This window comes from Astyanax mexicanus, chromosome 25 (assembly GCF_023375975.1).
Source record: "Astyanax mexicanus isolate ESR-SI-001 chromosome 25, AstMex3_surface, whole genome shotgun sequence".
Lineage (NCBI taxonomy): Eukaryota > Metazoa > Chordata > Actinopteri > Characiformes > Acestrorhamphidae > Astyanax > Astyanax mexicanus.
The window spans coordinates 23,341,321-23,369,265 of record NC_064432.1 but is presented as its reverse complement, the minus strand read 5'-3'; the positions used below and the strand labels follow the sequence as shown (position 1 = coordinate 23,369,265).

General features: G+C 36.0%; 1 protein-coding gene and 2 long non-coding RNA genes across 6 annotated transcripts; 2 read left to right on the top strand and 1 right to left on the bottom strand.

Moving 5' to 3' along the window:
* Positions 1–2,424: 2,424 nt before the first annotated feature.
* LOC111188921 (uncharacterized) lies at positions 2,425–27,945 on the top strand. 4 transcript variants are annotated; one of them, XR_007429523.1, is made up of 6 exons: positions 2,425–2,698; positions 4,358–4,402; positions 7,765–7,897; positions 7,984–8,044; positions 10,396–10,437; positions 10,603–10,886. It is a non-coding gene; the product is annotated as an uncharacterized LOC111188921 (long non-coding RNA). The 4 variants fall into 4 exon arrangements; XR_007429522.1 differs by lacking the exon at positions 4,358–4,402 and having other exon boundaries at positions 2,429–2,698; XR_007429524.1 differs by lacking the exon at positions 2,425–2,698 and having other exon boundaries at positions 3,883–4,402.
* LOC111188919 (CD48 antigen-like) lies at positions 6,218–9,040 on the bottom strand. The gene is made up of 3 exons (XM_049472411.1): positions 8,390–9,040; positions 7,546–7,887; positions 6,218–6,798 (listed from the first exon to the last, which is right to left on the bottom strand). Exons 1-3 carry the CDS (start codon positions 8,433–8,435, stop codon positions 6,497–6,499), a joined length of 690 nt encoding a protein of 229 aa, XP_049328368.1. The 5' UTR covers positions 8,436–9,040; the 3' UTR covers positions 6,218–6,496.
* On the top strand, positions 19,582–25,618 carry LOC125787753 (uncharacterized). Its single transcript, XR_007429525.1, has 4 exons — positions 19,582–20,048; positions 22,859–22,914; positions 24,819–24,951; positions 25,038–25,618. It is a non-coding gene; the product is annotated as an uncharacterized LOC125787753 (long non-coding RNA).

Below are 27,945 nucleotides of genomic sequence, written 5' to 3'. Positions count from 1 at the left end.
TGGCAAAGAAGGACACCATTGACTGGCCTTCACATGAGGAAATGACCTTGTGCCCTTTTTTGCAATAAATATGGTTGTGTTTAAACACTCTGCGATCTAGATTAAATGCCCAGCAGGCCACTACTACGTTTAAACACTTAAACATTGCACAAAAATAAAACAACTTAAATAACTCAAATATGATGATTTTAAAGGGCTACCTGTGTTTAAAATACAGTAAATATTAAAGTAAGGACTATATAAGGCATATTTACTGCAAAATGTGTTCTTTTTTTTATATCGTTTGTAACAGTCACGTAAAATATTCTCGCCTTGTGGCTTCTGTAGCTCTCCTATTGGTTGTTAACATTGTTCATGTCAGTATTTGCTAGAGCCAAGTCTCAAGACTTACGATCATATGAAAGGCTGTTGATTTTAACCAGTTCCAGGACAATTTGCCTGTAATGATACAGATTTTTTTTTTACAGGAACATTTTGAAAATGTGTGACATTATAATGGTTTTTCACATTGCCTTCCTGCCTAGACGAATTCTAACATTATGGAAAGGGTAAAAGCAATTTGTGACGTTACCAGACCATTAAAAACATGAAATGATATAAAAAAAAAATGATATAAAAAGATCTAGAAAATCTGACATATTAAACAGAGATTTTAGGTTCTTAAATAACAATTTATGTGTACTCTCCTAATATAATCTTGTCTGAGCACTAATTATAATCATAAATAATTCAAAGGACTGTAGTTTGGACCTTTATATAAACAATGTGGGTTTACATTGCAAGAAACACAGCTCATGATTCATCAGCATCTGGATCCAGATGTTCAGTGCTGTGCTGTGAACAATGCTTTTCAATTTTAAGGTCCCCATATGTAGCTAATATGGGATGGGTTTTTTGCCACTTTAGCAGTGCCTTTTCAATTATAGAGGCTCCAAGCCAGCCAATTAGGGACTTTTACTCTTTTTTGCCACTTTAGATGCCACTTTTGCCACTTTTCAACTATGTATCTTTCACACAGTTTGGCTAGTCTCTTTAGTAAAGGACTGCCAACAGAATTGTACTTTTTGTACTTTCAGATATAATATATAAATCTGCTCTATCTGTGGTTTTCTATCCTGTGGGGTCCTGATCACTGAAGATCAAGGTGAAAGAAGGCTAATAATGTGAAACAAAGAGAAACAAATATGGAACTACAGTCTGTAATTGTAGAACTACAAAGTGTCCTGTATTCTCAGTGGAGCTGATGTAATGATCTAATGGACAGAGGGAGTAGAAACTAGGAGGACCTTCTGAAGGTCAACTTTAAGGTATGATGATTACTATCCTGTGTTTGAGTTTCTAATGCAAACATAGGTGGAATATTTTCAGCATTGTTTGTACATGTTGAAGTTCAGGTTTGTTTGGTGTATTGTACGTAAATACTCAGAGTTAAAACAGTGAAACAGGTCTTGGTAGGCAGCTCCCTGAAATGCTTTTAATTCCATTTACTACCATTCCAGAAAAAAAACAAAACTAAAACAACAGAGGAAACATCATTTAACTTGCAAAACTAAAGCTTGTGAGATTGAAGCTTCTTTCTTCTGATGGGACTGATGGAGAAACTCAGCAGAGTCGTAGGTGAAGCTGAATTTTATATTTTATACTTTAGTAATAAATCATTGCTCATTCCTCACATTTACAGTGATGGAGTGGGATTTAATAGAGGTGTATGGACATATAGAGACTAATATTCAATGTGAAATTACAGAATATTTACTACTGATTATTGGAAAAACGCTCTATTTCAGTTCTAACTGAGAAGGTTATTTCAGGTCAGTGTGAATTATGAGCTTAATCATTCATATATCACTATGTTGAGTGTGAGAGTAAAGGAAATACATTTTTATTTGTATATTTAAATTTCACTCACAATGTTACTCTCTGTCACCATGGAGGAGGAAACAAAAGCTGTATGTTGAGATTACTGTGGCCATTATGAAGAGAATGTACTGCTGAGATAAGAACGTATTGATTTGAGCTCAAAGTTACTTTTTTTTTTTTTTTAAATGTCTTCACTTCATTAATTTATCAAAAAAAACAGCCTGGACATCATTGGAAGGGACTGGTGACTGGTGTGGATCTTTTATTGGAGATTTTTGGAGCTCTTTAAAGGGTGGTAGGGCAAATTTTCTGTTCAATTTTCACATTTATGAACTGAATACAGATTCTTAATGTCTCTAATATCAGTATTTCTACAGAATTATATGGTTTTGATTTATAATCACTGTATCAAACTGTGTTTAGAGTATTTGAGATCAGTTTAAGTCAGAGGTTTTGTTCTGAATCTGCTGATTGGAGAACAGTACAGGACATCGCTTTATTATACGGAGAATGGGACGAGTTATTCTACGTCATGAAGGAGGAGGAGGAGACGAGACTGCGTAGCTTTTCGGAAGCTGCTTCCGCAGTTTCGAGACAGACAGAGCGACGCTGGCTGGAGAGCAGAGCTCCACTACTGACCTGAGTTCACTATTCACAATAATGAATAGCTATTGTTGGAAATGCAAACAATTCATTTATTTCTTTAAAACAATTACTATAGACTCTGTATGATGGATGTTTTCTGATGGACTCTGTATGATGGAGGTCAGATAAGGTGGTGGAGTTGTGAGAGGTGGCCGTGTTGCGGAGCGGAGTGGAGTTCCAGGAAGTTCAGCAGGTAAAGCCATTTTCTCTATTTAAAAAAATGAGCACCTAATTATTTAAAGAGACTGGGTATTATTATTATTATTATTATTATTATTATTATTATTATTATTATCAGATTTTAGTTAGTTATTTTGTGTGTTTACAGTGTTTGGATGCTGGAACAAGGATAAATGATAATATGATAATGATAAAATTGTTGATCAGATATTATTTTACATTTCTAGAGATCAGGTTGGAAAATAAAACAGGAAAAAAAGACTATGTTACCTGTAGCTAATTTAGACCTGTTTTAGTGACTCAGAGACTCAGAGTATGGGTATTTTAGATGGCTGGCTGTTTTTAAGACTAATGCACAGTGGCATATGTTTCCCCCATGAGTTTACCAAAAAGGTATCTGTTTATTTATCTAAATATTAATGTATTAAACTGTTTTCATGTCTATTTATTTGACAGTAAGATAAAAAGGGAGATAATTAAGAATATTTTTTATTTCAATTGCAATAAATTCCACATTATCACAAACAACAAAGAACATAAAAGTCAGCATTTACAGCAAAAATATACAAAAAAAGTATTTCCAAAAGGAATTTTTAGATTTTGCCTTTTTTATCATTATATTTTTCTGATTATCAGAAAAAAACACTTTTTAAAAGCTAATTTTATTTATCAAATGAAAAAAGTTTGAGAAAACAAAGACATTGATTATCTATCAGTCTGGAAGTCATTCCAAAGTAATTTCTCTCTCTCTCTCTCTCTGTCTCTCTGTCTCTCTCTCTCTCTCTCTCTCTCTCTCTCTCTCTCTGTCTCTCTCTCTCTATATATATATATATATATATATATATATATATATATATATTTGACTTGTATATAGACTATAATGACTATGCAATGACTTCCAGACTGATAGATAATCAATGTCTTTGTTTTCTTATCTGTTACTTTAAAATCTGTTTGATAATCTAAAACATGTTAAACGGTCAACTTTTTTAGAAGTCAGCATATACAGACTATATACATGTTTATGGTGTTTTTTTATCAGTTGTGATGTTACAATTAGGGGAATATTAAATGGTGACCTTCTACTTTATTTTTCTAGTCTATTTTTTTTTTTACAAATATATAAATGCATGTTTACTGAAAAACTGAACTGATCTACTACTGGTCTTATTACTAATGCTGTCTACTAAAAAAAGTTAAGTAATTTTATCATGCCTAATTTAACACCAGGGGGCGCTGTTGTTGAAGAAATGCATTTACTATAAGCAGGCAACGCCCATAATAATAAACAGTTTTAAAACAGCTTTTCTAATCCTAGAATAACATGTTTTTACACTGAACTATTTTACAGTAATAAAGAGCACCAATCAGAAATAGCTTTGTCCTTGTTGACCTTCACTAACAAAGCACAGAGCACTAAATACTCTGAACAGAAATTTGAGACTGAACAAGCTTGTGTGTTGGTGGTTCTCTAAAGCTCTAGTTTCTCTTACATGAATAATGAAGGGTTTCTGATGTCTGACACTGGTGTGTGACAACACGATAAGGTTCTAACATTTACAATCCTACTCAAAGCTTTAGACATAGTCATTCCTTCTCTAGACAAACAAGTGATGCCATCCCCTCATAATAATCACATCATTATGTTGATGTTTGTTATTGTTTTTTTTAGGCATTACCTCACCTGACACCTCCCTCAATACTTGACCCAGAAAAGGTAGGATGTGTAAGTAAAGGTAGGACGGTCACATTTATTAAATAACCAAGAAATTACACAATCCTCTAAGAGGTTTACATATCTAGGGATGTTTTAGGGCATTTTAAAACTAGACTTGTTCCATGAGTTTAGTACATTTAAAACTATTATGGTACAGATTAATCTTTAAGTGATACCATAAAAATACCAGTTCTGGTTCCTTAAAGAACCCTGACTGTAATAAAGAGGTGTGAATGTGATCAAACTTTAGAGAACCTTCGTATCACTTTCAGACATCTATATTACAATCAGGGTCCCTTATGGAACCAAAACTGGTTCTTTTATGGTTCTTCATGTAACAACAATTATTGTTGTAAAAATTGAATTAATATATAAATAATTGTTAAGCTGACTGGATTCTATAGTAACACCAGGAGTGGATATTAAATCCATCTGGAGTTCATGGTGTTGAATAATAACACTAATTAAAATGCTCGGTCAAGTTCAGGCAGAAGCTCAACAGAGTAAAATCTATTTAAAATACATCCTACTGAACTGTTATAATGATAATAATCAGAGCACTGAAACACTGTTTATAGTAAAATAATAAAATAATAAAAATAGCTTGTTGTATGACAAAAAGGCAGCTAAAAATACATTTCTGAAAATAAATAATCATAAAAAAAGGATAAATGCAGACTTATATCATGATATCTGAGTACACCACTGATGAATCCTGGTCTTGAACTCTGGTACCGTTTACCTGTAAAACACAGCATCAGACTACAGTTAAACTCAAGGTCTACAGGAGAGCACGCTTAATTCACACAGTCCTTCCAGTTTTATTTTGAGCCTTGAGGCGTTAATGTGATCCGTAGAGTCAGTTCAGAACATTAATAATAGATCCAAAAGGGAATTCAATATGTTTATGTGTAATCTGGCACAGAAAAAAGGTCCTGTAACGACTCTGGAATCAAGCTGCCTTTGAGTGGCTGTAAAAAGCTGCCTAAAAGTCCCTAAAAAGCCCAGGGTCACTAATCTGAGTCATCAGTGTTAAATCATCTTCATACTTACAGCGGGCACTATTGACCTTCATCCTAATCATGATAAATCAGGTCATTAAACACAGAAGCAGAGGCATTCTTTAGAAATAACACAATGACCTCATAAGAATATAAGAGATTATGCCGTGTAGAAGAGCAGATGTGATGAGAAAATACATCGTTATTGAAGTTTCTCACGTGTCTCAACAAATTCGTTAAACCAGTGAGACTAGTTTAACGCTCAGACCTGCATCATCACACCTTTGAGATGGTTTGATTCGCTTAAACTAAATTCCTGTTTGTATTTAAAAAGATTACCCTCCCCCACACTTGTACACAGAGTAGACTTCACTACAGAACTGTTTGTGCTACATCATTAAATCCCTTTATTTAGTCACTAGTAAGAATGAAGGACCAGCAGAACTGGTATTCAGGAAATCCCCAGTGTTTTGTACTGGAAACTAGAGAATACACTCAATTATGTGTCTAAAACTTAAAGCCAGTCCAGTATTTTAAGTACCGTGTTTATTCACAATGACTTTTCAAAGTGATAGAGTTCAATCAGGGATTAGTAGTTTAATATAAATGTGTTTATAGAATTACCTCTTTTGAATTTTCTGATGTTTGTTCTGGTTTCCGTGGTCCAGTGTTCAGTTCAGAATAATTCACTTCTTCTTCTGAAACTACAGACAGAACAGTGAATTGTATAATGTGTGTGTAGTTCAAATATCTGTAAGACAAAATAATGAAGTGCAATAGATGCTGCATAAACAGATGTATTTCTTGCCTGGTTGCTTTTTGCTCCTTTTCCAAAACCATATGAATGATATTAATATTAGAGCAGCTCCCAAAAGCCCAACAGAGATCAGAGCAGCAGTCGGTATCCTCACACAACCATCTGGACATTTATCTTAATAATAAGAACATAAACAAAAACACCACCTGTAAACATCTATGCTGCAGCAAAGTAGGAAATACTGAAGTTAAATTACTAAGACTAATATAAACAGCAGTGCATCAACATCAGTATCACCAGAGTGAATAATAAATCAAAAAGCAATGATTATTATAATTACCTACCTTCTTTAAAAGGACAGAGTTCTGCGATGTTTAGTTGGGTGGACTGATTACTGAGGGGATTATCAGATACACAGGTGTAAGTGTAGTTTGTTGGGAAGGTTCTGTTCAGAAGAAGATGAAGACTGGAATCACTGGAATCTGCTCTACTGATACTGGAGATTCTCTCTTTATCTTCATACCAGGATAAACTCACATCCTCCCCGTTCTCCACAAAACACACAGGAGAACATGAGCCTCTGGGAAGAGCTGAACGGCTTTCAGCTCGAGTTCTTATGACCGGCTTTGGGGCTGGAGCTGTGTGATTGAAATTCGTAATGTAGAAAAAACAAATGTGAATATATTTAGAGCTGAATTACAAGCATTACCCAATGTAGCATCAATACACCAAAATACTTTAAACCATAAACAGCGTCCCTCGAATACTGGTAGTGTGAAAAGTTCTTACACTGCAGCTGCTGATTATTCAGTTCAGACAGGTTTTAACTTGTCTGATAAATTCTTTGGTTTATAAACAACATGTATGAAGTCTCTATTTCATTACACACTGCTGACTCGTGTCTGTCTCTGAGGAGCTTATAGTGAAGCTGTTGTTGCTGAGCAAGATGTTTATTTAAGAATTGTATAAAAACAGTATGTATACATTCTGACTTTAGACAGGCCATCTATTTGTTGTTATAATAATTATAATAAAAAAACATTACTGCCCATATCAGATCAGTGCAGGTCTAAAACTGCACAACTTTAAAATAAACATTAAAAACGAATGTCCGATCACTTACTTTATCATAATCAATATTGTGCTTTGCTGTTGTGCAACAATTATTAATAAAAATACACTAGGTAGCACCCACCCAACCACACTGAACACCTAATAAACCAATTAAAATACTATGGCAACCCCATAGGAGGCAACAGGCAACCACCAAGCAACCCCTTAGCAACCCTTCTTGAACCAGAGCAACCACCAATAAATTCTGTTGGTCTAGAGTCTGAAACCAATTTAATCTGTAAAATATATAAAAGAAAACTAGATGTACTCACCATAAACTTTAACACTGAATCTCCAGACTGAGACTGAGGGTCCAGTAATGATCTGTAATTTATAAACTCCAGAATCTTCTCTGCTGATGTTTCTGATGGTTAAAGATCCACTGCTTCTGATCAGCTGCAGTCTGTCTCTGAATCTGTCTGTATAATAATCTGTAATATCCTCTCCTCTAATGATCAGACTGTTCACTATCCTTATATCTGATTTCTCAGATCTATAGAACCACAGTATCTGAGCTTCACTCTGAACTCCAGTTAATCCAGTATGGAGGGTTACAGTGTTTCCCTCCAGCTCCTGCAGTTTAACCACCTCTTCTCCAGCTGTGAACAGCACACCTGAAACAGTGTAAGTGATATTATATTATTTTATGTTAGATATTAATTGAATTAAATTGTATAAATTAATGCAGTGTATGTTATGATCTGTTGCAGGTTGTGTAAATCCCTCTCTGGACCTTCTGTTCAAAACTAAATCCAGAAAACCTGCTAAAAGGTGAGATCCAGCTTCTGTCTCAGATCCTGAAACTACTATACAAATTCTAATAACACTCATTTACTGATCCTGCTGTTCTTCCATTAGCTCCTTTATTATGTTCTAGAACCCACTAAACTCAGTTTAATGCTCTTAAATGTTTAGATATTATCCAAAAAACCTTCAGTAGAAAGATTCAGTGCTTCTTCACAATAAGAAAACATCATTAAAACCCTACAGTCCTTCTCTACTGTAAGTAAACACACATTAACACACACCGTGACGATATTTACATTAAATTCAGTCAGAATTTGGACTGAACGCGCTGTGTGATCATTATCATAATTCCAGGAAAAGCAGACTTACAGTGAATCAGGCTGAAAACAGCTCCAGTAATCCTGAATATGAACATCTTAATGTGCCATTTTTAACAGTAATCTATGTATCAACAGTCTGAACACTGCAGTCAGTCCTCTCAGCTTCACACTGAGGATAAAATTACAGATTATTCTCTCGCTCTGGGCTGGACAAGACTGGGCATGCGCATTCTTTACACATACTAAACTCCGGGGCGTCACTAGATGTTTATGAATAAGGGAACTAAACTTTAACTTAGGGGTTAACACGAAAAAAAATCTACATTTTTTTAATTAAAAGAAACAACTATTAAGAAAAATGCTTCAGAGTAGCAACTGTATGTTACATTTCAGATATTACATGACTTAAAGTAACTAAATGACTCAAACACTAGACTATAGACCAGTATGATTTAATGTGCACGTGCTCTAGAGCTGCATCCTGTGTATTAACCGGGAGTTTTGGGAGTTGAGACACCTCAGTCTTTTTTCTTGTTTTTTTCTCCATTTTTCCTGACTTTTTCAAGTACTACATTTCCAGATAAGATCTGAGGACGATTTCACCTGCTATCTCGCTGACTGTTAGGCTGTTAGATCAGTAGAGCAGATCTCTGGTCGAAATCTAATGCTGCTGACGTTAAAATCATTAATATATAACGTGTTTACATGGAATATTCCAACATAAAGCAGCCACGTGTCTCTCTCTCTCTCTCTCTCTCTCTCTCAATTTGTAGCTCCTCCCCCTGCAGACACAGAGCCAATCAACAGATGAATACAAGTCCGTCAACAATGACTGACAGTTATCTATAACCAATCAAAAACAATGTTTTAAACTCGCATTCATTAAAGTAAGAATCTGGATTTTTTTAAATTAAATTATTTTGACAGTTTTGATTTATATAATGAAATAACAAAAGCACAATAATGTTAATGACTTACATTGAAGCATATGGCAATGTAAAAAAAAAGCAACCTTCAACTCAGGTGAATGAAGAAATGAAATAAATGTATTTGAACCATTTATGTTATTTCTACTGTAGTTTATGAACAAAGTATCAAGTAGCCTTAAGTAATTCATCACTTCCTGTTTCCCTGGGGTATAAATATGGTGTTACACAGCGGCCTATTTCTCTTAGATGTCCGTAAACATGAGAAAGACAACATGGGAGAGAAAACACCATTCAAGTAAGGCAGATGTGCGTCAACCTCCTGAAATATCAGGACATTTTGAATCAGAATCTGGTGGCCTCTGCCTGAAAGCTGAAGACGGGTCTTCACTGGGTTTTTCAGCAAGACAATGACCCTAAACATGTGGCCAAATCTACTCAAAAATGATTCACAAGGCATCAATAGGAAAGACAATGAATCTAAGTGTACCCTAAATAACTTTTATTGAAGTCAGTAAAAGTTGTGGGTCTGAGAGCACTGAGACCACCTGTTAAACTGAAACCCACCACCACTTCCGTTTAGTGTGTGAAAGAGGGCTACTGGCTTCTGCTGAACTGACTAGAGTTCACCACTAAACTTAAACACCATCTATATCAACCGGTTCTGTCCTGCAGTCCTGTATCGTCCTGCAGTCAGGATCAGGGTTCAGGACTAAATACCAGACGAGTTATTCCAGACGAGAGCCTGAAAACATAAAGTGCTTCTGGATGATCAGAATAATTTGCAGTTAGCCACAATTTAAATGTATGAAAATAAAATGCAAATAGCAATTTCTCATGATAGGGCTGTCATGTATCTAGAGACACACTGCTACTGAACAAAACCATTTACAATATCTAACTTTATAAGATATTTAAGTTTTTATTTTTGTTCTGCTGTTTTTTATCTGTGGGGGCTTTAATGCATCCATCCTCCATTTACCATAATCAATCAATCATAATATAGCATATATCAAATACAGCAGTGATCTAACAGAGCTGCTGATCTGAGAAACATTATGGAAAAACAAGCATTGTGTTTGTTCCTGCATCAATTATCACTTATTCAGCATCTGTTGTTTTTCCGCAGGGTAGGCAGAGTGGACTGAACAGTGTTATATGAAGTAAACAGGTGAGCCAGCTGGAAAAATACAAAAAATATTCATCAAAATGATTCCTTAAAATCATCAATAACTATTGAAATATTAAATATTCTCTGTACAACTGTAGATTGTAAATGTAGCATTGAATTCTCTTTTTTAACCTGTTTATCTGCTGTTCTTTGTTTTATTTCCAGGTCAGGCATTGTTTATCTCACCGGCAAAACCCAAATGAATCATCCAACCACATTAACCTATTTATTACCTAGTCCTTTATCTTGTTTCCTGTACCTAACTTCTCTGTTTCGATGATTTGCCAGCTGTTGGAAGCTTTTATACAAACAGAGAATATATGACACCCCCTCCCCCCCAAAACTATACAATAAGCCACACCCAGTCTGTAACATATGTTTTTTTTTTATGAAAGCGTTGACTTTGTTTAACATCTGTTAATATTGAAATAAATAAATAGTTTAAATAAGTTTCTTTGTGTTTAAGATTCACACTCAGTCTTTCATGGGAAAAAAAAAAAAACTGAACATCTGCTCCCACCACATGAGCCGTGGTCACAGTCATATGATGAGTAACTGGTAATAAACCAAAAGGAGACCAAAGAGGGAAGAAAAAAAGAAAAAGAAATCTGTCTCTCTCTCATATATATATATATATATATATATATATATATATATATATATATATATATATATATATATATATATATATAAACTTTGTCTGAAATACCATTTTGTTTTGTGTTTGGACATAAACACACTGATCAAGCATATAGTAACATTATAATGTGCTCCACTGACCGTATAGAAGCACTCTATAATTCTATAATTGCTGGATTCTGTATTTCTTTCTATGCATATATTATCCTCCTTTTAATGCTCTTCGAGCAGCTGCTACTTGGGTGGTGCATTATATGCAGTGATTGCACTGGCATGGTGGTGGTGTACGGGCTGTTAGTGTGTGTTGTGCTGGTACAATTGTGTCAGATGCAGCAGTGCTGCTGGAGTTTTTAAACACAAGGAGGACTGAGAATAGCCTTCAACCAGCGTCCTGTTAACACTGATGAAGGACTAAAGGATGACCAACACTGACCAACTGTGCAGCAACAGATTCAGAGCTTCTGATTCTGACTGTAAATCCATGGCTATAGGTAGGGGTGTGTAATAGAATAAACAGTGAGTGAACACAGTGTTTAAAACCTGTGGTAAGGCATTTACAGATTGTCAGAACATTTAAAGAGGCATCGACAACGAGGATACCAAGATAGTTTAAGTATCAGATATTATGGTCTTTTGTTTTGAAATGTAGGCGTCCCATGTCTTTTGGAATATCCCCACCCTTCTACTGTATGTCTACTTTATATCAGATATATACACATTTATTATTATCTATATAGGTAAGGAACTTTTCCTCTATGTGGACTGAAGTTCCAATAAAATCTTCAGAGGGTCTTTAATCTCTATTCCTCATTTCAGAGCAGTTTTAACACATCTGGCATCCCGATCTCATCTAGTGACCACAGACTCATACTGAGAGACTGAGTCAGACAGTCTAAATAAAGGACTCTGTTGTTTTGCAGTACTGTATGGGTTGTTTGAGAGACATTCATGGCTTCATTTCCCCCACAGAGCAAATCTGTTAAACATGAGCATTGTGAATGTGTTAGAGTTCAGGTTGCTCTGGAAACACTGAGTGTGGCATTTAACACAGTTTCAGTCGGCTGGTGGTTCTCGTCTAGCTACGGTTGGATGGAAGCAAACGCTGACCACAAGCTTCTGCATAGCTTAACCATAGTGTGCTCTCAGGCACTGCTGGTCAGTGTTTTCTCCATCATGCAGTTTCTCAGTATAGATTGGCATGCGAACCTGAAGAGGTTAGGTTAGGTTAACTCTTTCATTTAAAGCTGTTTTTACACTGAAAGTATTATGCCTCATGTGTCAAACACAAGGCCAGAGGGCCACAATCTAGCCTGCTCCAAAATCCAGCCTGACCCGTGAAAATAGTTTTGATTTATTTTTTATTTTTTGTATTTTATTAATATTGGCCTATTTCGCAGATCTCTGCACTACAGTTCCCATCATCCTCTTGTGTAACAATAAACGTCATGGAACAATGCACCGTGTACACACACTTGGTGTGAAATTGGCTGCAGTCGAGCAGAAATCTGCCTCTCCACATCTTATCCAATTACACCATCGTCACATTCTGTTCCTGCTCACAGTGAACATCAGCAGGGATCGTTAATGACTTACTGCTTGCTGTGTATCTTTCCTGCTGTGCTGTGTTTATTTCTTCTGGTTTGTGAACATTTAGTTGTATAAGTTAGTGGTGTAAAACAAAAGCTCAAGATAAACCAAGAAACTGAGTAATTTAATCATTACATGCATCACATTTAAATGTGGAGGCATGGTGGCTTAGTGGCCGACACATTTGCATCTCAGCTCTGGGGTTTTGGGTTCAAATCCCTATCTGGATGGAGTAGCATGATTCATTTTATTTAAAGGAGAACTCTGGTATAAAATTGACTTTGGGTCTAGTAAAACATGCTAAAATCTTTGTTGAATAGCCCTTCATCACTCTTGGTTGTGTGGTTGTTTAGAACATGTGTAAAGTGTAAAGCGCCCTTGGATGCTTTGAAAATATTTAGTTGCTCAGAAATGTGTTAAGACTTTATGCTTAATCAGCTAAAAAACAGTGATTAAATGTTGTAATTAAAACTTAATATTTGATTTCAGTGTATGAGAAAGTTGTTCAGGCAGAATAAAAGTGAAAACAGGAAGAGTTCCTAGGCCAGAGGTCTTTTATCATTTAACCACTCTCTGTTAGTTCATGAAATATTATCTTCTATAGAAATAGGTAGTTTATCAGTTCATCAGATCTGCAGACAGATAAGCCATTGTTTATATTGCAATAAACTGTTAAAACCGTTTGCTAAATGATGATAACAGAAAACAAAGCTGCAGGAGGGCACAGGAAGGACTGAGAAACTGGGATCAGCTAAATGGAAAAATGTGTTTGTCCAGTGATTGTTGTTTAATTCCAGTGCTGTTAATAACAAAAAAAACATAATGTAATACTTCTAATATTTTATATTTTACTGTGTATTTGAAGTTGTTATTTGTCTGCAATACTGTAATCATTCCTGCCTCTTCCCAAAGTAGCAAAAGGCTTTTGGCAGTAAAATGAGGCAAAAAAGAATGAGTCAGGACTGTTAGATCACAGTTTTGGGGTTTAGAAATTGGCTTGTTTTACAACTTTTTACTGAACTGTTATTATTCAACATAGATAAGTACTGTTTCTGTTCATTCACTTTTGTCTTTAGTACAAACTCAACATGACTGGCACAAATAATAATGCTGAATATGACATAACTGAAAAACTGATACAACTTATTAAATCTGTATATATATCCTATATATAAAAGTATCAGAAAGTATGATGAGGAAAGGAGTATAATTGCTCAGTGAGGTTCTTCAGTGAAGTGTACTCATTTAGCTCACATGAGAAGATGCAGCTCATAAACCACAGCTGAAAATGTTCTTCTACAGATGAAAGTAAACCACTGTACAGATCGATACTGTGACCCAGATTAAGAGACCCACCGGCTGTGCTTCAAGCTGCTCTGAAGATATAATAAGATCTGATCTGAATCTTGATTCTGCACTGAGGGTCTAAATGTGGAATGTTTTAATTAATTACTGAAGCTTAGTTTGTTTGTATATACATCAGATTATAGTCAAATTTAGCATGCAGTTACAGCTCAGGCAGATATGTTAATGATTTCAGGTGTAGTCTGATTAGATACTGGGTCTAACAACGCATAAAAAAATCTTCAGTGTGGGGTAGAGAACCTCTTGGTGAGAGACTGCTGGACATGCCTCTACAATACATTCAAACTCATTTTTTCCTAGTTGCTTGCATCCGTTGCTTGTGTGATGATCTGAGGAGACAGGGCATATAACAGGCAGTCACCCTTAGACATCCATAGCTTAGCGATATGTGCAGAACATCCTGCAGCCACATGTGTTGTTTCTAAAGGTAGGGCTTTTGAACTGGCATTTTTCAGCAGGATAATGCTGAATTTTATGAATGAGGTCTTAAACCTCATTCATAAAATTGTAAATGTTGTGTGTCTGCTTCGTTTCACACCTTCTCTGAATTTTTCACACCTTTCTCTGGGGTTCTCACCACTTCCTTTTGTAAAGTCTTCAGTGAAAGTGCTCTAAACAAAAGTATGAAGATGTAGAGTGTTGCTAGAAAGTCATAAAACTTAATAAGTACATACAAATTTTAGGTCAGAGACAGGGCTATTGACACAGAGAGCATCCTGATTGGTCCCTTCTTGTGCTTAGAGCTATTAGTGAGCTCTGTCTGCAAAATGTACATCCTGATTGGTCTGACTATATGTTTACTGGACCTATAAATGAGCTCTATGGGCATGATTTAGATATCTTTACCTAGACTAGGGTATCCATTCAATTTAATTCATGTTAAGGATACAGATGTTTTATTTTCATCACTGTTATGCTTTATATAATGACGAGTGCAGTAAACTTCTTACTGGACTTGCTTAAGTTTAAGATAAAACACAAAAACCAGCCATAAGTTGAAATATATATATAAATATATGTACATGTATTAACTTGTTCACACATTAGCCAAAAGTTTATCATGAAAAATAAAGCATACAGTATAAAGTATAACATAAAAAAAATATATTTTGGCCCCTATAAACAAGAAGGGTTGAGCTGCAGCCAGGGCTGTTACTGAGAAAGGGCGATCTTGTACAAACCAGAAACTATATACTGAATAAACTCACCAACAAGCTCTGTTAAATTCTCCTAATATCTTTCTCCTTCTCACACTGCTTTGGTGCTGCACATGTTCCTGGTTTGTAGAGGAAGATCCCTTTCCGGGAAAACAACAAACCAGAAACCAGAATTTAAAGCTTGGTGTAGCCAATAAGAAAGAGGGGTAGTTTGTGTTTTAGCCAATGAAAACGTTCTGGGAGAGAGGAGCAGCTCAGCCATGTTGTGGAAGAGACAGGCCTAAAAGAGGTAGTTCCTGAACATGGGTGGACAAACAAAACCACCATCTGGCAGGAAACCCACTAAGGCGGGAAAAGAACAAAGGAGGGCAGCAGAAAGCTGGCTTCCCCAAAGTGACCCGGAAAACCAGAGAAAAAGCACAGTAACTTTCCAAAAAAAGAAAACTTCACCAACGGGGAAACAAAAACACAGAACAAGGAAGTCAGGGGTTATTTTCTTCCTTTCAGATCAGAAATTACAATATGTATTTTTTTTTGGAACAGAGAAGAGACTCAACAGATGAACACATGAAGAGAGAAAGATGAAAGGACAAGTGTGAAAACTCTCATCTCTCTACTGTTAACAGCTGTTTATCTCATACAGAGAAAAAGATCCAGCAATATGAACCTCTGGCCTCTACATTATAAAAGGCTGTTCTAAAGTTAGTGATGCTTCGTTTACAGCTGAGAAATGCAACAGACATTTGACGTTTGGACGCAACTAATTATATATAAATATAATTCCAATCACTTCCATGGCCACATGTGTATAAAATCAAGCACCTAGTCATGCAGACTGCTTCTATAAACATTAGAAAAAGTATGGCTCGCTCTCAGGAGCTCAGTGAAGTCCAGCGTGGTGCTGTGATAGGATTTCCTCAGTGACATTATAACACAGTGGACGACTGAGACTCTGTGCTCTGTGTAAAATAACAGAGCGGGGTCAATGGATGCTGAGGAACCAACTGTACACAGCTCCAACATGTAGCTTTAGATTAGCTCCAAACATAATGCAGGCCAACAAATACTGTTAACAATATAGTGTAACAATACACTGTAAGGGTTCACTAAGTTTCTAAAAGCCCTGAGCATCTATAGCTTTTCAACAACAAAAAAAAACCTCTCCTCACATGTTCTGTTGCTGTAATGGGTTAATCAACAAAGGCTTGTTATGAAACACAGATATTAATATCTATATCCTCAGGTCATGCTGTGTGTATTATATCACCATGTGTATCATGTGTATCTAGTCAAGCAGTTAACATTTACAGCAGACTTTTTGACTATTGGGTAACTGCTCTACAAAACACCATATAAAGAGCCTTGCCCTGCCAGACAGTCTTCTAAAGAACATGTTTTAACATGCAAACCAACACTGTGGTGAACACACTGATGCCCTGTAGATACAAATGAGACCACAGAAACCTGACTCCTTCCTGTGATCAGATCAGAGTTTATACCAGTAAGAGCGCCCTCTACCATTACAGCCTCCTCACAACACATGTCTCTGCAGAAATAGAAACAAATGGCAATGGCGCCACCTGTTGCTACTTTTTAATACAACTACATGCCAGGTGTAGCGCCATGTTGGATTTGAGATTGATGCTTTTCTCAAAATGATTTAACCCGATCATCGTCGTCAGATCAAGACAAATTCATTCTTTTTCAGCAGATGTTTATTTATTTATGATGGCTGTGCATTGCAACACCAAAGCAATGACTAGGGATACCATAGCAACATATCAGAGACCAAGAGCTATATACTAACAACACATTAGCAACCACATAGAAATATCTTAGTTACCACCTTGGCGACATCTGGCAACCAACAGCTATACCATATCAACGCATTAGCAACTTCTATAATGTTGCAAACAAGACAGCTGCAGCTTAGATTTTGGGACATAAATATTGAGTGCATCATAAGTGTTTTATTAGAAGCAGAGTAAACAGTAAAATGTGCAGGGCAGGACGAGGCTTGAGAACCACTGCTCTGTACCAAGACGAAACTCACAGCTCACACAATAATATAATTATAAACATCCTTCAGAGATGTACTTTTTTGGATTATTGTGTGACTATAAATCCCTACTATGCTTTAAAAACATATATATTTTGTTCATAATAAATACATAATATTTAGGTAAATATACACATTTTAGTTGTGTCCCTGGTTTTCACTCAGCCCTGTTCCCGTTACACATTACTCCATCTGAAACATCTGGAACATGTGGACAGGTAACAAATGCTTTTTTTTCTTGTTTTAAGTCATTTCCATTTTTTTTACATATCTCACTTTTGCAATTAGGTCAATGTACAAGATATTATGCTTACTAATAAAAGGTATTTTAAAGTTATTTTGTGCACATTTATACACAGTATAACAGAATATACATAGAAACAGATACAGAACTACAGTCTGTAATTATAGAACTACAAAGTGTCCTGTATTCTCAGTGGAGCTGATGTAATGATCTAATGGACAGAGGGAGTAGAAACTAGGAGGACCTTCTGAAGGTCAACTTTAAGGTATGATGATTACTATCCTGTGTTTGAGTTTCTAATGCAAACATAGGTGGAATATTTTCAGCATTGTTTGTACATGTTGAAGTTCAGGTTTGTCCGGTGTACTGTACGTAAATACTCAGAGTTAAAACAGTGAAACAGGTCTTGGTAGGCAGCTCCCTGAAATGCTTTTAATTCCATTTACTACCATTCCAGAAAAAAAACAAAACTAAAACAACAGAGGAAACATCATTTAACTTGCAAAACTAAAGCTTGTGAGATTGAAGCTTCTTTCTTCTGATGGGACTGATGGAGAAACTCAGCAGAGTCGTAGGTGAAGCTGAATTTTATATTTTATACTTTAGTAATAAATCATTGCTCATTCCTCACATTTACAGTGATGGAGTGGGATTTAATAGAGGTGTATGGACATATAGAGACTAATATTCAATGTTAAACTACAAATTATTTACTACTGATTATTGAAAACACTCTCTATTTCAGTTCTAACTGAGAAGGTTATTTCAGGTCAGTGTAATTTATGAGCTTAATCATTTATCTATCACTATGTTGAGTGTGAGAGTAAAGGAAGTACATTTTTATTTGTATATTTAAATTTCACTCACAATGTTACTCTCTGTCACCATCAGTGATGTCAGTAACGCGTTACTTAGTAACGCGTTACTCTAATCTGACCCTTTTTTTCAGTAACGAGTAATCTAACGCGTTACTATTTCCAATCCAGTAATCAAATTAAAGTTACTTATTTAAGTCACTGTGCGTTACTCTCTCTCTCTCTCCACCTCATCTCCTCCACACACACACACACACACCGCTCCCTTACCCATTCCCCCTCCGCTCTTCCCCAATCACACGCGTCTCGCTTTCTCCCCTGTCTCTCTCTCTCGCGCTCGGCGTTTCGCCAGTTTCGCCAGTTCTCGGCGCCCTATCTCTTTATTAAAGCGTTTTTTTTTGCGGCCGCGTCCCAATCCACTAGCCAGGGCAGCGGTCTGCCACAAATTTAATTGGCAGAGGAGCGCATTTAAAGATTTTACACCACACGTGATTGGAAGTTCACTGCGCGTATACCGTAAAGACAAGAACAGTTCCGGTGCTTCTCAGTAGTTGGGTCCGGTATGGGTCCGTATTGGACAACGTCTGGGTCCGGACCCGGACCCCAGTCTGCAAATATACGTTCCCTGGTCTAGACCAGTGTTTCTCAACCAGGGTGCCGCGGCACCCTGGGGTGCTGTCTGGCTTCATCGGGGGTGCCGTCAAAATATTGCGCATCACGTGCATATTTCCTTTCCAGAGTCAGCGCGTGTCGGTGTGTGTCCCAATTCACAGGCAGCATACTCTGGAGGATGCGACCCACAGAGATAGGCGGTGTATTACTGCGCAGCTGTGACGCAATCTGTCTTCGAATACAGCCTCCGAAGGATGCGGCCCCTAAATTGGGACACACTGTAAAGTTTTTCCCCCACGCGATGCACTGCGAGAGTAGTGTGAAGCGCTCAAGCTCGCATGGAACGTTTTTTTTTAAAGAAGACTGCAGGTTCAGATAACTCTGAATCGGAGCCATTAACTTCTTCATCCAGTGGTAGTTCAGCAGTGAGTGTAGCAGAGTATTTCACTCGTTTGAAAAGTCTGCAGGTTTCGCAATACTAAAGACTTACACCTAATTTATCAAAAAATAGCCTGGACATCATTGGAAGGGACTGGTGACTGGTGTGGATCTTTTATTGGAGATTTTTGGAGCTCTTTAAAGGGTGGTAGGGCAAATTTTCAGTTCAATTTTCACATTTTATGAACTGAATACAGATTTTTAATGTCTCTAATATCAGTATTTCTACAGAATTATATGGTTTTGATTTATAATCACTGTATCAAACTGTGTTTAGAGTATCTGAAATCAGTTTAAATCAGAGGTTTTGTTCTGAATCTGCTGATTGGAGAACAGTACAGGACATCGCTTTATTATACGGAGAATGGGACGAGTTATTCTACGTCATGAAGGAGGAGGAGGAGGAGACGAGACTGCGTAGCTTTTCGGAAGCTGCTTCCGCAGTTTCGAGACAGACAGAGCGACGCTGGCTGGAGAGCAGAGCTCCACTACTGACCTGAGTTCACTATTCACAATAATGAATAGCTATTGTTGGAAATGCAAACAATTCATTTATTTCTTTAAAACAATTACTATAGACTCTGTATGATGGATGTTTTCTGATGGGCTCTGTATGATGGAGGTCAGATAAGGTGGTGGAGTTGTGAGAGGTGCTCGTGTTGCGGAGCGGAGTGGAGTTCCAGGAAGTTCAGCAGGTAAAGCCATTTTCTCTATTTTAAAAAATGAGCACCTAATTATTTATTATTATTATTATTATTATTATTATTATTATTATTATTATCAGATTTTAGTTAGTTATTTTGTGTGTTTGCAGTGTTTGGATGCTGGAACAAGGATAAATGATAATATGATAATGATGAAATTGTTGATCAGATATTATTTAACATTTCTAGAGATCAGGTTGGAAAATAAAACAGGAAAAAAAGACTATGTTACCTGTAGCTAATTTAGACCTATTTTAGTGACTCAGAGACTCAGAGTATGGGTATTTTAGATGGCTGGCTGTTTTTAAGACTAATGCACAGTGGCATATGTTTCCCCATGAGTTTACCAAAAAGGTATCTGTTTATTTATCTAAATATTAATGTATTAAACTGTTTTCATGTCTATTTATTTGACAGTAAGATAAAAAGGGAGATAATTAAGAATATTTTTTATTTCAATTGCAATAAATTCCACATTATCACAAACAACAAAGAACATAAAAGTCAGCATTTACAGCAAAAATATACAAAAAAAGTATTTCCAAAAGGAGTTTTTAGATTTTGCCTTTTTTATCATTATATTTTTCTGATTATCAGAAAAAAGCACTTTTTAAAAGCTAATTTTATTTATCAAATGAAAAAAGTTTGAGAAAACAAAGACATTGATTATCTATCAGTCTGGAAGTCATTCCAAAGTAATTTCTCTCTCTCTCTCTCTCTCTCTCTCTCTCTCTCTCTCTCTCTCTCTCTCTCTCTCTCTCTCATATATATATATATATATTTGACTTGTATATAGACTATAATGACTCTGCAATGACTTCCAGACTGATAGATAATCAATGTCTTTGTTTTCTTATCTGTTACTTTAAAATCTGTTTGATAATCTAAAACATGTTAAACTGTCAACTTTTTTAGAAGTCAGCATATACAGACTATATACATGTTTATGGTGTTTTTTTTATCAGTTGTGATGTTACAATTAGGGGAACATTAAATGGTGACCTTCTACTTTATTTTTCTAGTCTATTTTTTTTTTACAAATATATAAATGCATGTTTACTGAAAAACTGAACTGATCTACTACTGGTCTTATTACTAATGCTGTCTACTAAAAAAAGTTATGTAATTTTATCATGCCTAATTTAACACCAGGGGGCGCTGTTGTTGAAGAAATGCATTTACTATAAGCAGGCAACGCCCATAATAATAAACAGTTTTAAAAGAGCGTTTCTAATCCTAGAATAACATGTTTTTTACACTAAACTATTTTTACAGTAATAAAGAGCACCAATCAGAAATAGCTTTGACCTTGTTGACCTTCACTAACAAAGCACAGAGCACTAAATACTCTGAACAGAAATTTGAGACTGAACAAGTAAGGTAAAGGTAGGACGGTCACATTTATTAAATAACCAAGAAATTACAAAATCCTCTAAGAGGTTTACATATCTAGGGATGTTTTAGGGCATTTCAAAACTAGACTTGTTCCATGAGTTTAGTACATTTAAAACAATTATGGTACAGATTAATCTTTAAGTGAAACCATGAAAATACCAGTTCTGGTTCCTTAAAGAACCCTGACTGTAATAAAGAGGTGTGAATGTGAACTTTAGAGAACCTTCGTATCACTTTCAGACATCTATATTACAATCAGGGTCCCTTATGGAACCAAAACTGGTTATTTTATGGTTCTTCATGTTACAACAATTATTGTTGTAAAAATTGTATTAATATTTGAATTAATTGTTAAGCTGACTGGACTCTATAGTAACACCAGGAGTGGATATTAAATCCATCTGGAGTTCATGGTGTTGAATAATAACACTAATTAAAATGCTCGGTCAAGTTCAGGCAGGAGCTCAACAGAGTAAAATCTATTTAAAATAAATCTTACTGAACTGTAATAACGTTAATAATCAGAGCACTGAAACACTGTTTATAGTAAAAGTAAAAAATAATAAAATAGCTTGTTGTATGTTGCAGTTCGCTTGACAAAAAGGCAGCTAAAAATACATTTCTGAAAATAAATAATCATAAAAAAATATAATAAATGCTGACTTATATCATGATATCTGAGTACACCACTGATGAATCCTGGTCTTGAACTCTGGTACTGTTTACCTGTAAAACACAGCATCAGACTACAGTTAAATTCAAGGTCTGCAGGAGAGCACGCTTAATTCACACAGTCCTTTCAGTTTTATTTTAAGCCTTGAGGCGTTAATGTGATGCCAAGAGTCAGTTCAGAACATTAATATTAGCTCCAAAAGGGAATTCAATATGTGTATGAGTAATCTGGCACAGAAAAAAGGTCCTGTAACGACTCTGGAATCAAGTTGCTTTTGAGTGGCTGTATTTGGGAAAAAAGTCCCTAAAAAGCCCAAAGGGTCACTAATCTGAGTCATCAGTGTTAAATCATCTTCATACTTACAGCTGGCACTATTGACCTTCATCCTAATCATGATAAATCAGGTCATTAAACACAGAAGCACAGGCATTCTTTAGAAATAACACAATGACCACATAAGAATATAAGAGATTATGCCGTGTAGGAGAGCAGATGTGATGAGAAAATACATCGTTATTGAAGTTTCTCACGTGTCTCAACAAATCCGTTAAACCAGTGAGACTAGTTTAACGCTCTGACCTGCATCGTCACGCCTTTGAGATCGTTTGATTCGCTTAAACTAAATTCCTGTTTGTATTTAAAAAGGCTACCCTCCCCCACACTTGTACACAGAATAGACTTCACAACAGAACTGTTTGTGCTAAATCCTTAAATCTCTTTATTTAGTCACTAGTAAGAATGAAGGACCAGCAGAACTGGTATTCAGGAAATCCCCAGTGCATCATACTGGTAACTAGAGAATACACACAATTATGTGTCTAAAACTTAAAGCCAATCCAGTATTTTAAGTACCGTGTTTATTCACAATGACTTTTCAAAGTAATAGAGTTCAATCAGGGATTAGCAGTTTAATATAAATGTGTTTATAGAATTACCTCTTTTGAATTTTCTGATGTTTGTTCTGGTTTCCGTGGTCCAGTGTTCAGTTCAGAATAATTCACTTCTTCTTCTGAAACTACAGACAGAACAGTGAATTGTATAATGTGTGTGTAGTTCAAATATCTGTAAGACAAAATAATGAAGTGCAATAGATGCTGCATAAACAGATGTATTTCTTGCCTGGTTGCTTTTTGCTCCTTTTCCAAAACCATATGAATGATATTAATATTAGAGCAGCTCCCAAAAGCCCAACAGAGATCAGAGCAGCAGTCGGTATCCTCACACAACCATCTGGACATTTATCTTAATAATAAGAACATAAACAAAAACACCACCGTAAACATCTATGCTGCAGCAAAGTAGGAAATACTGAAGTTAAATTACTAAGACTAATATAAACAGCAGTGCATCAACATCAGTATCAACAGAGTGAATAATAAATCAAAAAGCAATGATTATTATAATTACCTACCTTCTTTAAAAGGACAGAGTTCTGCGATGTTTAGTTGGGTGGACTGATTACTGATGGGATTATCAGATACACAGGTGTAAGTGTAGTTTGTTGGGAAGGTTCTATTCAGAAGAAGATGAAGACTGGAATCACTGGAATCTGCTCTACTGATACTGGAGATTCTCTCTTTATCTTCATACCAGGATAAACTCACATCCTCCCCGTTCTCCACAGAACACACAGGAGAACATGAGCCTCTGGGAAGAGCTGAACGTCTTTCAGCTCGAGTTCTTATGACTGGCTTTGGGACTGGAGCTGTGTGAATGAAATTCGTAATGTAGAAAAAACAAATGTGAATATATTTAGAGCTGCATTACAAGCATTACCCAGTGTAGCATCAATACACCAAAATACTTTAAACCATAAACAGCGTCCCTCGAATACTGGTAGTGTGAAAAGTTCTTACACTGCAGCTGCTGATTATTCAGTTCAGACAGGTTTTAACTTGTCTGATAAATTCTTTGGTTTATAAACAACACATATGAAGTCTCTATTTCATTACACACTGCTGACTCATGTCTGTCTCTGAGGAGCTTATAGTAAAGCTGTTGTTGGTGTGCAAGATGTTTGGTTAAGAAATGTATAAAAACAGTATGTATACATTCTGTCTTAACACAGGCCATCTATTTGTTTTAATAATAATTATAATAATAAAAAACATTACTGCCCATATCAGATCAGTGCAGGTCTAAAACTGCACAACTTAAAAAAAAACATTAAAAAGTAATGTTTGATCACTTACCTTTTTATAATAAATATTGTGCTTTGCTGTCATGCAACAATTATTAATACAAATACACTAGGTAGCACCCACCCAACCACACTGAACACCTAATAAACCACTTAAAATACCACAGCAACCCCATAGGAGACCAACAGGCAACTACCAAGCAACTCCATTGCAAGCATCTGGAACACCAGAGCAACCACCAATAAATTCTGTTGGTCTAGAGTCTGAAACCAATTCAGAATATTTATGTTCCTCCTCAATCTGTAGAATCTATAAAAGAAAACTAGATTTACTCAACATAAACTTTAACACTGAATCTCCAGTCTGATTTTGTTCCAGTAATGATTTTTAATGTATAAACTCCAGAATCTTCTCTGCTGATGTTTCTGATGGTTAAAGATCCACTGCTTCTGATCAGCTGCAGTCTGTCTCTGAATCTGGTCCTGTTATATTCTGTATGAATTTCTCCTTTAAAGAACAGACTGTTCACTATCTTTATTTCTGATTTCTCAGATCTATAGAACCACAGTATCTGAGCATCACTCTGAACTCCAGTTAATCCAGTATGGAGGGTTACAGTGTTTCCCTCCAGCTCCTGCAGTTTAACCACCTCTTCTCCAGCTGTGAACAGCACACCTGAAACAGTGTAAGTGATATTATGTTATTTTATGTTAGATATTAATTGAATTAAATTGTATAAATTAATGCAGTGTATGCTATTATCTGTTGCAGGTTGTGTAAATCCCTCTCTGAAGCCCCTGTTCAAAACTAAATCCAGAAAACCTGCTTAAAGGTGAGATCCAGCTTCTGTCTCAGATCCTGAAACTACTATACAAATTCTAATAACACTCATTTACTGATCCTGCTGTTCTTCCATTAGCTCCTTTATTATGTTCTAGAACCCACTAAACTCAGTTTAATGCTCTTAAATGTTTAAAAACTACCCCAAAAAACCTTCAGTAGAAAGATTCAGTGCTTCTTCACAATAAGAAAACATCATTAAAACCCTACAGTCCTTCTCTACTGTAGGTAAACACACATTAACACACGATATTTACATTAAATTCAGTCAGAATTCGGACTGAACGCGTGTGTGATCATTATCATAATTCCAGGAAAAGCAGACTTACAGTGAATCAGGCTGAAAACAGCTCCAGTAATCCTGAATATGAACATCTTAATGTGCCATTTTTAACAGTAATCTATGTATCAACAGTCTGAACACTGCAGTGAGTCCTCTCAGCTTCACACTGAGGATAAAATTACAGATTATTCTCTCGCTCTGGGCTGGACAAGACTGGGCATGCGCATTCTTTACATGTACTGAATTTCGGGGCGTCACTTATTTATGAATAAGGGAACTAAACTTTAACTTAGGGGTTAACACGAAAAAACTTTTTTTTAATTAAAAGAAACAACTATTAAGAAAAATGCTTCAGAGTAGCAACTGTATGTTACATTTCAGATATTACATGACTTAAAGTAACTAAATGACTCAAACACTAGACTATAGACCAGTATGATTTAATGTGCACGTGCTCTAGAGCTGCATCCTGTGTATTAACCGGGAGTTTTGGGAGTTGAGACACCTCAGTCTTTTTTCTTGTTTTTTTCTCCCTTTTTCCTGACTTTTTCAAGTACTACATTTCCAGATAAGATCTGAGGACGGTTTCACCTGGTATCTCGCTGACTGTTAGGCTGTTAGATCAGTAGAGCAGATCTCTGGTCGAAATCTAATGCTGCTGACGTTAAAATCATTAATATATAACGTGTTTACATGGAATATTCCAACAAAAAGCAGCCACGTGTCTCTCTCTCTCTCTCTCTAGCTCTCTCTCTCTCTCTCTCAATTTGTAGCCCCTCCCCCTGCAGACACAGAGCCAATCAACAGATGAATACAAGTCCGTCAACAATGACTGACAGTTATCTATAACCAATCAAAAACAATGTTTTAAACTCGCATTCATTAAAGTAAGAATCTGGATTTTTTTAAATTAAATTATTTTGACAGTTTTGATTTATATAATGAAATAACAAAAGCACAATAATGTTAATGACTTACATTGAAGCATATGGCAATGTAAAAAAAAAAGCAACCTTCAACTCAGGTGAATGAAGAAAAAAATCCTTGGAAATAAATGTATTTGAACCATTTATGTTATTTCTACTGTAGTTTATGAACAAAGTATCAAGTAGCCTTAAGTAATTCATCACTTCCTGTTTCCCTGGGGTATAAATATGGTGTTACACAGAGGCCTATTTCTCTTAGATGTCCGTAAACATGGGAAAGACAACATGGGAGAGAAAACACCATTCAAGTAAGGCAGATGTGCATCAACCTCCTGAAATATCAGGACATTTTGAATCAGAATCTGGTGGCCTCTGCCTGAAAGCTGAAGACGGGTCTTCACTGGGTTTTTCAGCAAGACAATGACCCTAAACATGTGGCCAAATCTACTCAAAAATGATTCACAAGGCATCAATAGGAAAGACAATGAATCTAAGTGTACCCTAAATAACTTTTATTGAAGTCAGTAAAAGTTGTGGGTCTGACAGCACTGAGACCACCTGTTCAACTGAAACCCACCACCACTTCCGTTTAGTGTGTGAAAGAGGGCTACTGGCTTCTGCTGAACTGACTAGAGTTCACCACTAAACTTAAACACCATCTATATCAACCGGTTCTGTCCTGCAGTCCTGTATCGTCCTGCAGTCAGGACCAGGGTTCAGGACTAAATACCAGACGAGTTATTCCCGAGGAGAGCCTGAAAACATAAAGTGCTTCTGGATGATCAGAAAAATTTGCAGTTAGCCACAATTTAAATGTATGAAAATAAAATGCAAATAACAATTTCTCATGATAGGGCTGTCATGTATCTAGAGACACACTGCTACTGAACAAAACCATTTACAATATCTAACTTTATAAGATATTTAAGTTTTTATTTTTGTTCTGCTGTTTTTTATCTGTGGGGGCTTTAATGCACCCTTCCTCCATTTACCATCATCAATCAATCATAATATAGCATATATCAAATACAGCAGTGAACTAACAGAGCTGCTGATCTGAGAAACATTATGGAAAAACAAGCATTGTGTTTGTTCCTGCATCAATTATCACTTATTCAGCATCTGTTGTTTTTCCGCAGGGTAGGCAGAGAGGACTGAACAGTGTTATATGAAGTAAACAGGTGAGCCAGCTGGAAAAATACAAAAAATATTCATCAAAATGATTCCTTAAAATCATCAATAACTATTGAAATATGAAATATTCTCTGTACAACTGTAGATTGTAAATGTAGCATTGAATTCTCTTTTTTAACCTGTTTATCTGCTGTTCTTTGTTTTATTTCCAGGTCAGGCATTGTTTATCTCACCGGCAAAACCCAAATGAATCATCCAACCACATTAACCTATTTATTACCTAGTCCTTTATCTTGTTTCCTCTACCTAACTTCTCTGTTTCGATGATTTGGCAGCTGTTGGAAGCTTTTATACAAACAGAGAATATATGACACCCCCTCCCCCCCAAAACTATACAATAAGCCACACCCAGTCTGTAACATATGTTTTTTTTTTATGAAAGCGTTGACTTTGTTTAACATCTGTTAATATTGAAATAAATAAATAGTTTAAATAA